Raw genomic sequence first — 20386 nt, forward strand, 5'->3', positions numbered from 1 at the left:
GACCAGTACAGCAAGTTTAATTCATAGGATAGAGATAGCTGGTGCGAACTAAGTATGACAAGTCATAGGATTTAACTAATTGTAAAGAGCTGTTTTAGCACAAGTAATTTTGGAACAGTCCATTTTCGCAAGAGGGCTAGGGATATAGAAATATGCTGTGTCTGCTAGCAAGCATGAATAGTCTGATACGAGAAGAGTGGAAAGACCAAGGTTGAAATATGATACAAAGACAAGGTGCTTCACCATCATACAGATTTTTCTTTTATTAAAAACACATTGTGCATGAGAAATGACTGGCTTCAGTCAGAGAAGGGCTGCAAGGGTTTTCAGGTGCAATTACAAGTGAACAAGAATGATAAAATGTTTTAAAAGAAATGTTTGAACATAAGTAATTAAGCAGTGAGAGTACTAAACAGAGCATGCATGACACTTTAACATTGACTGAGACCTGCTATACAATGTCATGTACATGTATGTCACATAAAAAAGGCTCTACCAAATAAATTTTGTTCTATCCTTAGAAATAGAAACTTTGCTGTAAATTCATGTTCACATTTTATTCCCTACAAATGTATTGGACTCAGGTGGTGATACAAATACTGAAAATCCTTGATAATGTTTGATACATAACGAGTGTAGAGTCGATTCCACATTACCGAGAGGGTGTTAGTTGCCTTTTGTTCTAACATTTTCAAAACCTTTGTAACAATCTAAGGGAGATAAGTAACTGTTTAGAACAATTTCCAACATTCATTTGATGTTCTAAATAGTTTCTTCTGTGTTCCAACATGTTAGACAAATTTCTAACATTGCACATGTTATTTGTATTATTTTCGAAACTGTAGAAAAATAGGTTGATCATTTGTTCCTACATGTTCCAACATTACAACAACATGGTATAACTGGGTCAGTGGGATGGGAACAGGGCAATTCACACATCCCTTCAAAGTATAGGCGATTAGGCCTGGGTGCCATGCATAGACACCTCAAAACAATAGTCCAGACGTGAAATCTAAAAATATACAGAGGCAGACAATAGAGTGCGATTAGCACCTACTTTTATGGGGGCAATAACCCAAATCTGCCATTTGAAAAATGATGCAAATTGTTCCAACATGTTCGAACAGTGAAACAATCACATAGATGTTTGAAAATTGTTCTAAATAAAGAGATATTTGTGCAATTACTTTCCAAATAGTTCCAACATGTATAAATAAGTTCCAACATGTTCAAACTTTCATTCTTGATTGTTTGAACAATTTAGAACTATTTAGAGTGGAATAGTCTTTTATCTAAAATTGTTTGAACTCACTAGCAATATTACCTGAAAACCCTCTTGGTGACATGGAATTGACTCTATAAAGAAAGAAGTTCACTTTCAAAAATGTGACGTAACATTCACAATCTGGGAATATCCTAAGAATTTGTTTCATTTGGCTACAAACAGTGGTAGTTGAATGCTGACCTGACATTTGAATCTACAACACATTTTATAGCATAACAAAGTTATTTGTACACAACCAAAATAGTGTTTTATTCAAAACCCATCTCTTGTTGTCACCTTCCTCTGGTCAATTCTGACTCAGCTTCTGTTATGCACTACAACTAGGTGTTGCTGCTAACAGATGCGGTCCCAAACATAGTATTTACACAATAACATTACATTAGGTAGATCGCGAAAAAGTTATCACATGACTTTTTCATTTTTCAGAGACATCATTTACTAAGATTCCTCAGCATGGTTGCCGTGATTCCAGGAAAACTCTTTTTTTTCAAGCAGGTTCGATTAAAAAACATTAAAGAATTATACTTTTTGGGTCCAAAATTTATATTTTTCTATGGTTTCTTATCACCCAAAATAAAGAGACAACAGACGATACCGATAAATACAACGGAAAGCAGTCAGAAACAGCTTTTTGCTGATATGATTACATTTTCCGTCCTACTTTTCTAGGCGGCATTGTAGCCCCTCGGGCTGGAGGTGTCGACCTACATACCAAATCGTAAAAAAACTCTGTTCCGAGATCCTAAAATGCAGCCTTAAAGTTTGTAGCACCTGCACGTGAAGGGTTTTAGTGCAAGATGTATACCTGGACTTCCATCATAATGATGTTCCTAAGGCATCTTGTACTTTCCACTGCTGAACACAGTACAGGGAGCCATTTTACCACTCTCTACAGCTTCTTGGCGGCTAAGCTGGTCCCACCTGCCTTCCTCTTGGACCTTTAAGAAAATAGATACTTCATTAGTAAGATAAAGACTTGTATTGAATGTATTGCACAATGTTGTACATTATAATACAGGGCTCAAAATTCTCACCTGCTGCCTGTAATTTGTGGAAAAGATAGATTGAAGACTAACTTGCAATCTGCCGGGCTATAAGATAATGAGCATTAGACAGCAAAAAGATATTTTGAGCCCTGTTATGTATTTCAGTTAATATAGATAATTATTGTTTTATCAAGACCGCTGTGGAAGCAAAGCTGGCAAAATGCCAGCCAAAAATCTCAAATAAGTCGAGTAAACTTGATAAAACAGTGTTAGTACATGTATATAATGTGAAGCAACCCTGTTATGTAACAATAACAAATGCCATTCCTGACATTGGCAACAAGTTGAACAACATGAACCTGAATGTCTATGAACTTGAACCTGAATGTCTATTATCTGGTGTCAACTTACCAGTACTCAGTTCACACGCTGCGAGAAATCGGTAGGCTCATGCAGGGTACTAAACAAAATCTCAGGTTGTGTGATCGTCAGCGGGTTAACTACAAATAATGCTTGCAAGCCCTGATAATGTGTGTTTGTGATCAAAAGGATCTTGATTTATAGTTGCGAAGGCACAGACTGAGAAAGAAACAAGTTATCAAAGTACGTAAAGTCTCTTCTTAGCAAAGAAGGCTTAATTGTTAGTAGTAACATTTGCTGATGAAAACAATGGTTTTCACAAAGGGTTCTACTGTTACTGTCAGTACGTAGTAACCGAGTTAGGCCCAATTTACACTTGTCCTTTTAACTGTAGTACTACACATGGTAGTCTACTACTGTAGTAGACTACAGCTTTTTTCTGGGTGTAAAAAGAAAACTACTGCAGAAGTCTACTACAGCCTCGGGGGTAGTAGTACTACACTTCGGCGGAGATTCTGCGAGACTTCCAACCGGGTGTAAAGAGAAACTGTAGTACAGAGGTAGTAGACTACACTTCGAAGGCAACAACCATGTTCGATCTGACGTAATTCAAACTGATCGCGCGTTCCATTTCGGGTCATCTGCGGTCATTCTTAGTTTTCTCAGTAAAACCGAGCTTTTTCCTGAGCTCGGGGCCCTTTTTCTTGGTATTTCGCATCATATAAAACCCCTACCTTTTCACAAATAAAAAAACATGCTGAAATTTCCTCAGGCGATTTTTCAAAGGTCACAATAGGTCACTACAGTTTCGTGACAACCAGGAACAGCAGGCGTCCTGCTAGGCTTCCTGTCGTTGAGTGTAAAGTGGACGCGAATCTGAAGTCTACTGTAGTAGTAGACTACCATGTGTAGTACTCAGTTTCATTGAACAAGTGTAAATTGGGCCTTAGTTATTGTTTATATTACACACTACTGGCTTCCATAGAATGTTTAGAATGTACTTCAAGTGTGCCGCTGTTGAAAATTGGAATACTAGATTCAGAGCATGGAATCAATGTTTGCATTTTGCATTGAAATGTTGCATTGTTTTTTTTCTACTACAACACAGTGTATTCCACATCACCTTCAGTCCTGGCCCTCTCAGGATTGCATCGGCTTTCGGGCAATAAAACCTGCAGTCGGGCCGGTACCTCGGGCGATGTGGAATATACTGTGTTGTGCTCTATATCTACATGTATCTCAGATACAGGCAGCTACAGGCAGTGTATGAAGTTGAAGTCTGACAAGTGCTTGGAGTCCTTAATTAAAACCATGCATCAGACATCAAGTTGTGCAGATATTCAAAGGACGACGGACACACCACCCAATATCTGCTTAGCACAAAACCGCTCAGTGCACAGCCACAAAACGTTACGGCCTGTTCCACATGCTCATCAAGATGGGGGTGCTTTTAAGAATGAGAAAAGCAGATAGATAGCCGCACTATTATCTCTATTGCCTGTATGTCCGCTTCACTTGAAAAACCTGAATCAGCCTGTAGTGTGCTCTGAGCAGTGAACTATATTATTATACTACGTGTAACCTCCTTTTCATTTGCAGCAAAATCTTCATATCTTAAAGCCACACCAGTTTAATTTCTTGGTTACTGGAATTTAAAAAAAATGGATCAGGTGCAAGCTTTCAATCCAGCCTTCTGTTTGATGATGTCCTCATATTGCTACGATTTTAAAAAAAAAATCTGTTAACAACCAAGAAATCAAAATGGTGTGGCTTTATCTGTTGTTTCAAAATAGACTTGGTTTAGTTCTTAGCCAAGCCTTGATGACTGCAATGTTACTCGAACTTTTCAAGTGCAGCAAAAACTTGAATTCAAACCACTATGATCTCAAATCTATTGGTTGTCTCAACAATAGTTTAAAGTGTTACAAAAAGTGACCGTTTAGTTCTTAGCCACTTTAGTCATTGTTTTCAGTTACAGACAGTTCGGAGCAGTGATAGCATACACCAGTCCTATCATACTCTATCTACTGGGTGCTTTAATTTGCAGTACTCCATTACCAATGGTCTACAGAGAAATGTCTGAATAGTTGGTGTTGCCCACCTTTGATGTTAGCAGTCCTGGCGGTGCTGGTGACGTTCAGGGAGGAGCTCATCATGGCCGCACGCTTCCTGGCCTCAGCCTCCTGGTTCTCGCGGCGCTCCCGTTCCTGGTTCACGATGGCCGCACGCTTCCTGTCCTCGGCCTCCTGGTTCTCGCGGCGCTCCCTTTCCTGTCGTTCCCGTTTCAAGATGGCCGCACGCTTCCTGGCCTCGGCCTCCTGGTTCTCGCGGCGCTCCCGTTCCTGTCGTTCCCGCTCCTTCTGCATGTTCTCTGCAAGGCGCTGGCGATCCTGAAAATATTTGACAAAATGCGTCAGAACTAAGTATTACAGTGTTTATCTTCAGAAGGCCTTTTTTTTAAAAAGGTTTTGATTTTTAATTATCAGTCCAATACACAACAAAAACAAAACAGCAAGAAAGTACAATTAGTATTACATCCTTTCTCAACGTTCGAAATATGAAATAAAACCCTATTCCTAATAGATAAATGATAAAAATTTATCATAAACACCAGATCCAATTTTAAACTATATTATATATAGAATACCAAAATAAGAGGCACTCGTCTGTTGGATTGGAAAGCTATTTTACCCTTTCTTTCTGCTTCTCGGCGTCTTCCTCAGCTTTCTTTTCTGCCTCCTCGCGAGCCTTCCTCTCCTTTGCAGTTTTCTTCCACAGAACTTCGAAATCCTGGCGGTTACGCTCTCTACAACAAAAGAAAACAACAGTTTCTCTCTCTTAACTCCGTGAAATGATAAGAGTTTCTCGCATATGTCTTCTTTAACAGTAGTTCATCAACTGTGCAAATATTGTTTTGATTAACACTTAGCATGTGTCCATTAATCACTTCCTGTCACTATACAGGGAACGTGACATTAGCCTATGGAAAATATATCACTGCAAAACAGACCTAAACTAAAACCACTCAGTTCCATGAAATACATGTAGCTGGATTTCACTGACCCCATATAATAATTCAAATAATGATAATATATAACCTGGAATGTCTGTCAGTTCTCACACAAAAATGATATAGTCTAGTACTACTTCTGGCAACTCTAACCTAAACTTCCTGTACGTCACTCTTACCTTTACAAAAACTAAAATAATACCTCCCGCGTTTCACAGAGGTAACAACTGAAAAAATCACCTCTCCTCAGCAGCACGAGGCCTATCAGGATAGTTTGCCTTCCACCTCTTGTTGGCCTGTTTGATCGCCTACGAGTTACAACAAAGGGAATCTTTAAAGCAAGGCTGTTGACATCCTATTAGTAATGCAAAGTAGTCTAATTGACAGTACATGTAAATGTCCAGAAGTGAAGGAATTTGTAGGAATTAGTTCATTCATTAGTTCATTATTCTTGCTCAAGAATGTCAATCAGTCTTATTCTCACACCATATACAGGATCATCTAAAGAGCTAGCCCACTTTACACTGAGTCAGTTAACCAGCATGTGTCGCTTAATCGTTATTGGTCTAAAGAGGAAATAAGCGCCATATGTCGATTTTTCCACGAACCGACCCAGACCACCTTCCCCTGTGTGCCGCTCCAGTGGGGGTTCGTGACGGTTCCTCTCTGTGTGTAAAGAGAACCCGGCTCCGGTGACGCTCAGGAGGTTATGTGTCATATGTAAACGTTATGCTAATAAGCCTGCGCTAGCGATAGAAGTATGTTTTCCTCATTCTGAAAGGTTTGTGCCATTGTCACTGAAAGCTGTCGAATATTCAAAGTGCAATGGCCTGCCACCAGTGAATGCTTCTTTGGTGTTCTGCTATGACCCGATCAACTGCCCGGCTTGCACAACCGCCAGCGTGGCAAGGGCAAACGGCAGGTTGAAGCCTGGGTCTTGCCCGTCCCTGTAAATGAGTCTAATCTTCCTCTTTCCTTGGGTACGTACGCAGCGTCTCATATGCAGGAAAACGCATGTAGCAAACATAAGAAAAGTAACTGCAAGACGAAAATAGGCAGCTCTTCTACCGCCATTTTGAATCGGGCTCGACTCTGTGCCACGGCTGGCGCACTGTGCTTCCGCCTGTAGGTCTAAAGACAACCGTCACCGGTAGCAAAGCGTTGCATGCCTGTTATGTGACACAAGTGTAAAGTGGGCCTAAGGTTAACAGGATTATGAGCATTTATATGATTAAGAAGCAGCCGAACGTACCAGTTTACAATTACAGTATTTTCCAACCAGGGAAGTTAAATAATGATGGCAAATAAAATGTATTTACGATGAAATAGACAGTCTGAGAATAGATTAAGATGAAAATACATCAATCAAATTGTAACGATATCTTGATACTGATGTATCAACAATACAACTTCCATCAAAAATTATATTTTACTTACGTCTTCCCTCTTCCTCTTTCTTCCACCCTGCGTTCAAATCAGATTCAATTATTAGAAAATCATTTTCCAGTCATAATCCACGTCATATAGTTGCAGTAAATGCTTAAAGAGGAATGGCGGAGTCAAAGCAGATTTACAGTGGGGACATCAGAAAATTTCACTCCTAGAGTATCGCTGAAGAGCAGAAGGTATCTTTACATATCATTGACTATTTTTCTTAATCTTCTCCACATGCAATCTATATTAACTTTATACTTCCATAGTGATAACTTTGTTACTATAAAACCTGTTTAATAGTTTCAATACAGAATCAGAGTTAATTGGTCCATCTTTGAAGCAATTTAATTGCAACAAAATATAAATAGATAAAGATCAACACACTGTAAAATCAGAGGCTAACTGCATGTTACTCACATATTGTATCACTGACTGTAAAAATCCAAATGCCATGTTGGAGCTGTAGTCAAACACAGGTCCATGTCCAGCTTCCTCCTCATCTTCCTCCTGCTCCCCATCATCATCTAGTATTGGAAAAAGATGAGAACACAGTATACGGTTACTCAAATAAGCACTTTTCCATTAAAGATCCTCTTGATGGAATAGCACTAAGTGCTGCGCACCTAAACGTACAGGTACCGGTACAGACGTTTAGGACACGTGATTATAAAACAAACAGCACCGTGTTTTTCTTTTAATTTGCCGATTTCCAGCGTTTTAAACGGCAACTTTTTGGGGAGTCCTTACCATTAAAGCACTACCATAATAAAGTCAAACATGGCGGCGGTAAAACTCAGACCTCTCCAAATTGCGTTCATGAATGAATGAAATTAATTGCTTGAGCTGTTCAGCTCTATGGCAAATGATACAGCAAAAAGGCTAAATTCTAAAAACTATGACAATCAGAACATATTTTTGAAGGCTTGACAATCCTAAATTTCCCGGGGTAATGATGCCCCCGCACCTCGATTGCCAGCGCCTTCTTGGCTGGTGGGAACGCTGATTGAAGTCTTATATCGTTGCTTATAGTGCTTGAAGGAAGGTAAAGCAGTTTTAGGCCAATAAAGTGGAAATTAATAAATGCTGGAATATTTATGGTAGTGACATCTACTAACACCGTTTAGCACATATGCTTAATAACTTAATACTTTCAGCTTTTAAAACCACACATAAACGTCACAAGCATACTGATGGTCCCCTTAGTTTCGCGAGGCCACAAAAACTAGACCCGCCTACACTTGTGAATAACATATATTTTGATTAAAAAATCAAAATACATTGTAAAAAGTTATTCTAAGAAAAGGGTGCGGTTGGGCGGGGAACATGAAAAGTCACCGCTGCTTCAGTCTAGCTATAACCTTCTGCTTCAGTCGAGCTACATATGATGTATATAACCTTGTTCAAGGTGTCAATTACTTGGGATCTACTGTGTATCTATCCCCATTGTCCAGCGCTAGCAACACTTCACCCCATAGAAATACACAGCAACTCAAATACTGCCCTCTACGGGTAGTTGCCGGTACTGCAGGTTTGCGTCATTACTCTCACGCATTCTCGCAATACTTAGCGTTAGTTAATGGATCCAACATGGCGGCTGCAAAATATCGTCTCTCGACTGGGTGCCAGTCTCTCTTTATGGACAGATTTTTGCGTTTCAGGCAGAATAAACAAGTTGACCGTGGATGCAAACGAATGAAAAAATATCATAACTTTATTAACTTGTTTGGTTGGGGGTCAATGTCAGTAATTTGATTGAAAACTTACGAAAGTGAGAGCTTGTGTGAGCGCTTGTACTGGCGCAGGTGGAGCCACTCGTACTGGCGCAGGTGGAGCCGTTGTCACTGGCGGAGCTGGTCGTACTGGGGCAGGTGGAGCCGTTGTTGCTGGCGGAGCTGGTCGTACTGGCGCAGGTGGAGCCGTTGTTGCTGGCGGAGCTGGTCGTACTGGCGCAGGTGGTGCCGTTGTTGCTGGCGGAGCTGGTCGTACTGGCGCAGGTGGAGCCGTTGTTGCTGGCGGAGCTGGTCGTACTGGCGCAGGTTGAGCCGTTGTTGCTGGCGGAGCTGGTCGTACTGGCGCAGGTGGAGCCGTTGTTGCTGGCGGAGCTGGTCGTACTGGCGCAGGTGGAGCCGTTGTTGCTGGCGGAGCTGGTCGTACTGCCGCAGGTGGAGCCGTTGTTGCTGGCGGAGCTGGTCGTACTGGCGCAGGTGGAGCCGTTGTTGCTGGCGGAGCTGGTCGTACTGGCGCAGGTGGAGCCGTTGTTGCTGGCGGAGCTGGTCGTACTGGCGCAGGTGGAGCCGTTGTTGCTGGCGGAGCTGGTCGTACTGGCGCAGGTGGAGCCGTTGTTGCTGGCGGAGCTGGTCGTACTGGCGCAGGTGGAGCCGTTGTTGCTGGCGGAGCTGGTCGTACTGGCGCAGGTGGAGCCGTTGTAACTGGCGCAGGTGGAGTCGGCGCTGGCAGCCATGGTGCACTGCAAAAAATAAGAGTTGAATCAGATATACCTGAAATTCATGTGCACAACACAGGCATACAACACACAATATACTTTAAAGTCCTCTTTTGAGTACTGTATGCAGAAATGTTCGCGGTGGTTTTATGTTCGCAGTGTTCGCTGTGAAGTCTTAACAGCAAATTTAAAACCACCGCCAACATTTTTATCTAATACTCTTATACAGTTGTAGTTAAGTATGTGACTATAGCACTGCCCTGGAATTTAAACCACCGCAAACACTCCATTTTCCCCCTAGCGCAAGATAAAGACTTCACTAGACTGCCCATGTTCCAGTTAAGTTTACAATATTTCTCCAAGCGCACATTTTCGTACAACACCGACTGGAAAATGTCCTGACAGGGAAACAATCAGGCAAACAGATGCACACAAACTGAAAGTATATTACATAATATACAACAGTTGTCGGCACCGAGGAGGAATTTGAATATATCCCATAATGCACCGCGGCATCAACTAAATCAACGTTCGAGCCGTGACATAATCATTTGAACAAATGGTGGGCCCCGGTGCTGGTGCGACCTTGGGAGGTCCCGTAAATACTTTGCTTTAATATGGTCGTACTGGAGCTTTTCGAGCACAATCCGAAGGTGTTGCTTTACTCTGTTAATAAGTTCCCAATCAGGTTCTCTGGCGTTTCTTGCTTGGTGACTTGTATTTAGGAGCTGCCACATAGGGGTATCGGGCGACCCACCAAACGTCTGGCGGACGTGCCTGATGCCGGACCGTGACCTCGACAGTGTGTTCGCTAGAGTGTCATCTCCGGTGAAGCTGTCAGTATCAAGTCGAGTTCTACCATCAATGTGAGGTTCACCTTATTTTGTAGATCTTTTGTGACTTTGACTAGTTTTTGTGGAATAGAGATACTGGTCGAAAAATGAACAAGTTCAGAGACAAAACAAAAGTTACGAAATTATGGGGGTGAGGGGTGGAAGGGTTGGCATGCACACCCTCAGCTTTGTCACAGGTTTACAGTGCGTTTGGTACTATTCCCTGTAAAACTCTATATATGGTACAACTGTATTTGAATTGGTTTAGAAAATGTGTATCATATTTCTCCTACCCGCTAAAATGCAAAATCATATGCTGTCAATGCGCATGGTTTCATATCATTATAATGTTTGGGTATTGGAAGGGGGTATCTTTTTACTGAAGACTGGATAGTACTTTCGTTTTGAAATTATAAAAAGAATTATGCCAAGCTTTATAGAATGAATTTAGGATTACTCAATTCAGCATTTATCCTGAATTAGGAGTAAATTATGATGAAAAATGCCCATTATAAGTTTTGTGACAGTCCATGTGTGATTAATTGTTCAAAGAAATGTAGAAACTGATCCATCTTTGCTTGAAATTAGATCAACAATGATATTTTTACTAAACCATGATGGCTTTTCTTACAGTTCAACTGTTTCAGAGCTGTTGGAAAGTCGCCAGCCAGCGGGACACTTCTATGGGAGACAGAGGCCCGGTGCTGCCATTACAGATTATACCACTTTGAATCTTTCACCGCTGACTGCTCATGTCCCGGCTAATCTACCGTTTGAAATGGACGTACCGCCTGTTGACCTCAACCTACCACATCCTGACCAGCGCTGCTGTCAGAAGCCTGGACCTGTACCACATCCTGTCCTTGTCAACATGGCTCCAGATGCTCAACCTGACACTGACCTTCTCGTAGGTACCTTACAGGACATTCATTTATCAGAGGAGTTTGATGACTCTGATCAACACTCAGATTCAGAGGGAAGCACAGACACTGATGAACACGACTGTAGCACTATGAATGGTTGTTGGGTCCATATGGCAAACATACTACCAAGATGCCTTAAAAAAGTGTGAAGCCTAAATGAGACGGGAGGGAGATGATGTTGAAATCCGTGCAGCCTTTGAGCCTGGCAATGTTAAGGATAGAAATGCCATGATCAAGTTTGATGTCTTCTTGGCAAACACTTGGCAGATTGTGGGCTATTGCCCAGGTAAAAAAGTACCTAAACTGACCAGGGCATTATCAACAAGGGTCTTAAGTTACTGAGACTACTGTACACAAAATTCAACAGGAGTATCGTCACCCTGCAAAGAAATTTATGTATAAAGTTGAAGTTAAGATTGTCAAGAGAGGGAGTTGGGAGCAAGATACTTCAGACTATACCTACAATTCTTTCATTGTATCATAGAGTCTATTCCAAGTCACCAAGAGGGTTTTAAAATGGAATTTGTAAAAAAGGTTGAACTATTTGTTTGATGTTAATATTTCTAGTGTTCCAACTGTGATTTTAAGAAAACAAATGTTTCCATCATTTTCATACCCCACAATCCGCCAAGTGTTTACCAAGAAGACTTCAAATGTGTTTCTAAATTATGACCTTGCAAAAAATGGAAACAGGTGGTTCTATCAATGAAAAATAATGTTATATGTAGACCCCCGCCTTTCTTTTCTGTACTACATTATTGACATTTTTATTGGCTATACTATAATTGTACTGTAGTATACAGAAAATTCTTTCTGTCTCCTGTCAGTCTCACTAGTGAACTGGTGGAAGATTCAAAGTTCTCCTGTCCGTCTGTTGGCAGCATCTCTGTCTCCCATAGAAGTGACTCCCAAATGTTCGTAACTGGTACCTTACATTGATGGTAGAACTAGACCGTGACAGTCAACAGACTGAATTGCAGTCTGACTTTACAAAACGTACGAGTCATTAATTCGTAAAATATAAATACATATTTAAAACAATGGAAGTTAAACGAGCGGCGTAGAGCTAAAGGCTGAGAATCAGCGTTATTTCGTTTGAGACAGAATGACATGTAGTAAAGCCATATAAACAGATGGTAAAGTCAAGTATTGTTCATCAGACGGGTCATCTGAGGTATGGCGCTGTTTCTATAACGGTCAGTTCTACAGCGTTGAAGGTGCCGTTTGTTCGACGAACGCGTGCATCGGCTGCTGATTGACTGTCTTACGGGTGGCAGGAAGTGGCGGTACAGTTCAGATGATAGCAGAGAGGTGGCAAAGTTCAGGGTCAGGTTGCTACGACGTGTGTGGAGAGTAGGTAGATGCAGGATGATACAGGCATCGGTGTAGCTGGAGTAGTCTGACCCCAGGATTATCCTGACGGCTCTTCGCTGAATTTTCTCAATCTTCTGACTCAATGCACTTGTGAGGCCAGTGTGCCAGACTGGGGCGGCATATTCCGTGACTGGACGTACATAACACACATACACTGAGACAAGGTCCTCTTTGGGAACATGAAAGTATTTCAGTCTCCAAAGTAGGTATAGCCGCTGGCTAGCACTGTTACAAATGTGGTCTACATGTGCATTCCACTTCAGGTCGGCCTGCAGGAGAACCCCCAGAATTCTCATCACCTGCACCTGTTTCAGTTCGATGTTGTTAAGGTAGAGGGGGGGAGGGATTGATGCGACCTTGCTGAACTGGATGTGCATGACCTTGCATTTACCGGGATGTAGGACCATTTGCTGATCGTGGGACCATTTGTCGAGGTCCGTTAAGTCGCGCTGCAAGTGTGACGTAGCCGTGGGCTTCAAACAGTACACATGTGCAAAAGTGATATTTGCAAGTTTCTGAAGAACACATGCAAAAACGTCTTACTTTGAAAGAACTAATACAGCATTTGGTGTTTTACTTTGATAAGTATAACATGACAGTATCTTCTCTAGAATATCTTCAGTATGTTATTATAAAAAAAGGTATATACTTGTGATAAGATGACTGTCACTTCTTTTTGTAATGTGTACACAGGAAGAAATAAACTTTAAGGCACTTTTTCTGAAGAACACATCTCCAAGAGTTTGTCCTACTTTGACAAGAACAAGAGATGCTATAAGAAGTTAAACTATGCAACAGATTATAACATCATACTACTATTAGGCCACACCAACTTGATTTTATTGATGTCATCCTCTGGAGACCCCAAAATTAATGCGCGCGGGCGAAAAAAAAGAAAATCCGGCAAAAAAAAAAAATGCTGCTAAACCACGGGACTACTACAAAGCTGGTATTGCGAATTGAACCACAGAACACAGTGTATTTGTAAATTGTAGGAGGTACATGTAGGTTGTCTTGTTCATCATAGCAGACTCAGCGCAAGTGATTGATTTTTAATATTTTGACAAGAACGACCAAAGAAGTATACTATTGGAAGGTATTTGGCACCAAGGACTGTGGATGATATATGACGTGATAAGAATTATAACTCATATACACTCATAAGGGCAGTTTCAACATACATGGCATTGAATTCCATGGTTTACGCTCACAAATCTCACTGTGAAACCTCTGCCAATCCCTCAATTCCTCTCCCATGTCTCTCATTATTGCAATAGAAACATGTGAGAGCCACTCTGGATAGGTCGTGTTTGAAATTGTTCGGGCGATACTCGCTGCATGGCCGCCGCGATCCTCTTGTACAACTGTGCAAACGCAAAATCTCCCTAGCCAACATCGATGGCATACGAATCCACAAATACACCCCAGTTTTCCGATAAGCCGGCACAATGCTCTAAGCCTTTTGCAGCCATCTAAGTCAACAAGTTCAGGAGTTCCGTGTAGCCTTGGACTCTTGGAGGAGGTGTTTTTTTTTTTATAGATTATATCCAATATAGACATATGTATCTGACAGACTATATAATTATGAATTATAACAAAGTCTATACAGTCAAACCTGTCTATAGCGGTCACTCAAGGGACTGGCCAAAACTGGCCGCTAAGGACAGGTGGCCGCTATGGAGAAAATGTGATTAATTGACCATGAGTGACACATGTTTTCAGTACCCACTGAGATACATTTATTCACCGTACAGTACAGATGTAAACATTACATAGGTAAGGCACATTTTAGAAATTCGATTGTTGTTCTTTTACTTCTATTATGGGCTTGAAAAAAGAATTATTGTATCTGCCAACTCCAAAATCCATGGCTTGCTCGAGCTTCATGTCTGAACAGACCAGCATCGCTATACTCTACTCTTGATCCTTCGCGACTGCTTCGCTGCCGGCACACGCGTCACCAACGAGTTTTAATCATATGAAACAAAGTCCTTCGCAGCAAAATGCCACCTAGTTAGTTAAGAACAAAATATATGTTGCTCAGTTGCCACTTACTGTTCGTTTTCGACCGTTTTCAAACATAAAATCGTGGCGACAATTTTCCTTAGTCTGTTGTTGTTTGCTTGTCATGATCGGCTTCTACCATTATGCTAATAGGGTAACGAGAGGAAGGTCGCTCTGTTGAGGGCTTTTTTCTTTTCAGAAAATTGCAACAGCCCAAATGTTACATCATACACTACCAAAAATCTTTTTTCTTATTCTTTCTTATTTTTGTTGTTTTCTTATGTTGAGCAAGATTTTCTTATACAAAGGAAAAACAAGAAAATTCAAGAAACCTTCTGGGAAGTCTTGTCTATGTCAATTCTTACACGAAGAATTTTTTTCTAAAGTTAACTTATATCAAGAAAGTTCAAAAAGTATTTCTAGCATGCTGTTTTCCAATAAGAATTTTCTAGAAAAATAAGAAAAAAAATGCTTTCCCTGGCTTAATATAAGATTTGTTTTTTGTTTCCTCAAATTTTTATTCTTATAGATTCTTCCCATAAGTTATTTTTTCTAGAAAATTTGATTCTGCTAGAATTATTTTCTTGAACTTTCTCAGTTTAAGTTAACTTAAGAAAAAAATTCTTAGATGCAATTCTTGTTTGTGCTTAAAACAGGGACTCTTGTTTGTGCTTACTACAGGGATTCTTGTATACAGAATAACATTCTGGCTGACACTTACAGACAGAAACATTTTCTTTGTAGAAGGAAAAACAAGAAAGATAAGAAAAATGATTTTTGGTAGTGTAGTAATGTTATTCATATCTAGTTTGAAGCTTTTGGTTAAGTAATTATCCTCAGTGATAGTTTGCAGCAAAATAAATTTAACACACTATACCTCCGCAACAGTGGTGTCTTCCGATGACCTTTATACTGCTCCGCCATTTTGAAAATCGTGTTTGGGCACATTTTCCGATGAATTCCCGGGGAAAACGGAAATATTGGGCCGACATTGAAACATTCTTGTTTTCTTTATTATTATCCTGTCAAGTTGAGTTCACATAAACTTGATAACTGCGTGAAAAATGAAGATTTTGAACCTGGCGTGCGGTGGCGATGCAGCTTCCACCGGCGCACATTGACCGTTATCGGCAGTGTTACTGTACTCGCGGGACCGAAAATCGTCTGGCCGCGACCGCGTTGGACAGGTGGCCGCTATAGCCTAATTCTTAATGCTTATGTCAATGGGAAAAATCCAAGGGACCGACAAAAAGTGACCACTATGGGCAGGTGGCCGCTATGCAAAGGTGACCGCTAATACAGGTTTGACTGTACCTGTCTCAAAGTGCAAATTTCTATCCCAACTTGCAATATTATGACATAAAACATCGTTCGTATTTATATAGTGTCTTTGTATCTTTTTCTCGCGTCTATATTCAGTTCAGTAAAACCCGAGTCTTGTCGTTTGTCATGTCTTGAGTTATGGCAGAAGCCTTGGCGTCGTCCGGTGGATCGAGAAGTCTCTACATAACGTCCTTACTTGGTCGCTGATTAGCGCTCGTAACGGTGAGACGATCAAAACAAGTTTTGTTTCACGGCAGACACAGCGGAATGTAATTTGGTAGCACAGGGATTTCCCCTTGCCCATCGCAAACCCAACAAATACCAGGGAACAAATAGAATGGCATCTAGTTGAGTCTTATTTCAAACTCCCTGATAGCACGGAAATTACGGCGGACTCTTTCCGTCCACCAGCGCCTGCTTGCTTCCATTGTTATCTGGAATTCAAACCTGCCGGGTAACTGTGAGACGGCGCGCTGCGCTGACCCATGATGGGCGCCGGGCTTCAAACGCCGGCACAATTTGCACCTTCTTTCTAAGCGCAGTTTGACTGTGGGGATATTAGGTAACAATTGCGTGTTAATAACCTTGTTCAGGTCCGTCTAAGGGCAGATCCCTACCGGGCTATTGGACCCTCTCTGGCTGACTGGACCTTCTCTGGCTAGCATACTACGATTTTCGCGCCTGGATCTGCTTGGAGATTACCCACTAATCCTGTGCACATCAAAAAGCATTCAGTATTTTACCGAATTCCCAAGGTGACCCTCTATTTTCTGATTAATTAGATCAGCCTATTAAACAACCTCAGCCTATGGCTTATTACAATGTGCCTGACAAGGCCTGAGAAAAGTTAGATTACAAAAACTGTGAATGTCAGGGTGGTTAAGGAAAACTTGTCTTGCTTTGTGTTCTTTTATATCTTTTTAACAATTGGCCTTCTTATTGTGCTTAACCACCCTCATCTATGCCAAAAATATTCACCATTAAAGATGAATGTTTACACATAGGGAATACATGGATACGGTCTGCAAGGGTTTAGTGAGTATCATATTGTTTTCACCCTCGTAAACCAGGACCGCCTATCGCTCGACGTTACATCGCGAGCGTAAGCGGCCCTTGTAAAATGGACCGCTGCATATGGTTATAGCTACGTCACCTGCTTCCCCTCATCGGAAGCAGCGCGCAAAGAACCCTGGGAAGCTATCAACCAATCGGGTTACGTGTTACATCGTTGCTTTGGTTACCCAAAACAAATGTCAGCCGATTGTTGTTTTGGGTAACCAAAGCAACGATGTAACACATAACCTGATTGGTTGATAGCTTCCCAGCGTTCTTTGCGCGCTGCTTCCGATGAGGGGAAGCAGGTGACGTAGCTATAACCATATGCAGCGGTCCATTTTACAAGGGCCGCTTACGCTCGCAATGTAACGTCGAGCGATAGGCGGTACTGGTTTACGAGGGTGATTGTTTTATAAAACACACCTTGTGTAATTCCCCATAAGCAGAATTCTGTAAAAAGTAGGCTGATTAGGTATGCATTGATACATAATCTAGTGGAAAATAACAGCACCCTTTGGAGTTTAGGACTCCTCTAAGGTCACTTACAGGTCGAAAAGTATGAGAATTCATTTCGTCTCTTCCTGACTTTTCCTGTGTCATGGACCTGTGCCAACGCATCAACTAAATGCAACACTTTATCCTTCCTGGTAGAAACGTAAAGATAGACCTCTCTTGGATGTCTATCCTGTAGCGATGATGACATCAATGGCGTCGTAGATGGGACCGCAAGCCCACACACCGGGCACATGCTCGCAAATGTTGCCCCTCTAGTATCAATATCAATTCCAGGGCTATTCTTACACTGAGATAATGACATCAACTTGTATCAGGTTTACACCATTATGTATTATCGCTAGATAAAATTTGAAGACAATATGCTTTCTTCTTGACAAGTTAAGTTGGGAAGTCTACATCATCATCTGCAAGCGTGTAATCTTCAGGAATGTAAGACTCAGAATAATAACTGACACTTACCCGCTTGACGGGGACGGACTTGCGCCGACTCTTCTTTGGGGATGACGTCCCAGCTCCATGCGCAGTCATGAACTGTGAAAAGTTTATGGAAATTAATGTCAGGGCTTGAAATTCATTTTTGGAAATAGGTGTTTGAAAGAATTTGGGGTGCACCGCATAAAATAAAGTTGAATGTCAGCAAAACATAACTACAAAGCTTAACGCTCTTAAAGAACAATCTGTAATTCTATAGCTAACTTCAAAATCTTAAACAAGTAATACATCACATAAAGTACAACAAAAGGTTATATAGTATCTTCTGATAGTTACACAATACATTTCAAGAATATTCTGTACATTATTACTAAGGTATCGTATAGTATCTTTACCTGATAGCCTTTGAAAATATCCAGGTGCACCCAGTCAAAAATTAGGTGCACAGGTACAATTTTGGGTGCACACAGGTGCACATGCACCCACTATTTGAGCCCTGAATGTCATACATATGTATGATTTTGAGCTTGTGTAAACTTATTCCAGTGCCCCAGTTTTCAACCATCCCCCCCCAACATGCACTGTCTCTTCTCACTCCTTACCTTAAAAAAGGAAAGTGATCTCGAACCAGTCTAGCTCAAATGAACTCAATGAAGTAATCTTCCACCAGTCGTGACAAAAAAGACAGGCGCTACATGTATGTACAGTATTTACAGGTTCATTGTACTGGGGAAATTCCCCTAGCTCTTTTCGACAAGCACAATGACAGTGGACCAAGGCTTAACATCCCGTCCTAAGGACTGCGACCTTTTCCGGTAGCGTGCATGTCGGGTGAGCGACACTGCCGGGATCAAACCCAGGGCTTCTAGTTCCAGAGGCAAGATCACTAACCACTGGACAATGCACGCTACCTACTTATCCCCTTCCCTTCCTCACTAGATATTGCAAACATTTTCTCCTAACGATAGATCCATTTTGCAAAGATGAAATATTTACAAACAACTTACACCTTAAGAGAGCTGTAGGGGAAAATGTAAGTTACCTGATTTCCAAGGGATTTTAAAACATTGTATTATTTCTATTATTTGTATTGTAGTAAACTTAGTCTTAGGTATAGAGCCAAGTTGCTTGACAAAATGGACATCTGAACAAAAAAGTATTCCTCAAGTAAAGATGGACTATTCCAGACTCAGAGCAAATGCAAAACGCAGTTTAACTGTTACATCATTACATGTAAATGGAACGGTTACCATGATATTTTTCTTACTGTTGAATTCAATTTTCAAAACTTCTTAGTGTTCTCACCAGGCCCCCGATGCTGTGTCTCAATGAGCATAGGGGTGTTTCTTTCTAGGAAAAACCAAAGCATGTATGAAAAAGTTCGGCTTTAGAATGCGGATGTGACAGAGAAAAAACTAACTTCACAAAATGTATCCCTCAAAATGCAGGAAGTGAGTGTCTTATTTGGTTATGAATTTCAAAATTTTGTGCAGGAAGATGACAGACTCCCAACCGTTATTTAACGGTCTTTAGCGGCCCGCGAAAAGTTGGCCTTCTGTGAAAAATCCTGGTGAGAACACTGTCTGATGCTCGTCGGGAGCTCCCCGGTTTATTTTCGGTGGTGGGAGCGATGCCCGCCCGCCCGCCCAAACAGATTAGCCCGTCCATGGTTGTGTTTACGGGGTTGGCTTTAATTAGCCGAAACTACGGTGGCTGCGAAACTCTATTGATGGCAACTAAGAAGACATTCTGACAGGTAAATATAGCAGACTGGGCACGGTAAAACAGACCTAAGCCGACCCGTAAAGACTGTGACCAGGCTAGTACATCTACCGTTACACCTGAAACGTTTCATCAAACTTCTGTGAATATATCAAGGGCCAAACTTCTGTGATTTCTGTGCCATGTCCATTTTTTAGAGTTTATGAGTAAATGTTTGATAAAGTTGGCACTAGTATCGGCCTGATCCTTCCCCCACACAACATTATGCACTTTACACATCAATGTTACAATACCGGCCAGTGTAAACGCCTAAACATGGCGGTTATCCCGGCTATATACGGGCTACTAGTATGTCAGAAAACCTAAGATGTTGGAGACAATCTTATCGCCCCGAAAGAACATGTGAAAAGGGAACATACCTGCCGACAGGCCTTCTGCAAGTCGTCGTTGAACGCAAACATCTCGAATAAACAAGGACACCAACTTGGAATAAGCAAGTGAATATATATAGCGTTAAAGCGTGAGCAAGAAAATGTCACCCGACCGTTCTCGGTGAGTGAAACTGTCAACTGTGGACAAATTTCAAACTTCGGAAACTATTTCCCGACATGCATTGCGCTCATTATACTTTTAGTACGTTGATGATGTTATAATTAGACATCCAGTTGGCAAGATACACCAAAAA

At 41.3% G+C, this 20386-nt stretch overlaps 1 protein-coding gene across 1 annotated transcript; it reads right to left on the reverse strand.

Moving 5' to 3' along the window:
• Window positions 1–1360: 1360 nt before the first annotated feature.
• LOC136421868 (uncharacterized) lies at window positions 1361–20258 on the reverse strand. Its single transcript, XM_066409438.1, has 9 exons — window positions 20121–20258; window positions 18007–18078; window positions 8840–9542; window positions 7493–7599; window positions 7079–7105; window positions 5882–5949; window positions 5323–5437; window positions 4733–5021; window positions 1361–2223 (listed from the first exon to the last, which is right to left on the reverse strand). The coding sequence occupies exons 1-9, from the start codon at window positions 20160–20162 to the stop codon at window positions 2192–2194; spliced, it is 1455 nt and encodes a 484-aa protein (XP_066265535.1). The 5' UTR covers window positions 20163–20258; the 3' UTR covers window positions 1361–2191.
• Window positions 20259–20386: the final 128 nt, after the last annotated feature.

This window comes from Branchiostoma lanceolatum, chromosome 1 (assembly GCF_035083965.1).
Source record: "Branchiostoma lanceolatum isolate klBraLanc5 chromosome 1, klBraLanc5.hap2, whole genome shotgun sequence".
Lineage (NCBI taxonomy): Eukaryota > Metazoa > Chordata > Leptocardii > Amphioxiformes > Branchiostomatidae > Branchiostoma > Branchiostoma lanceolatum.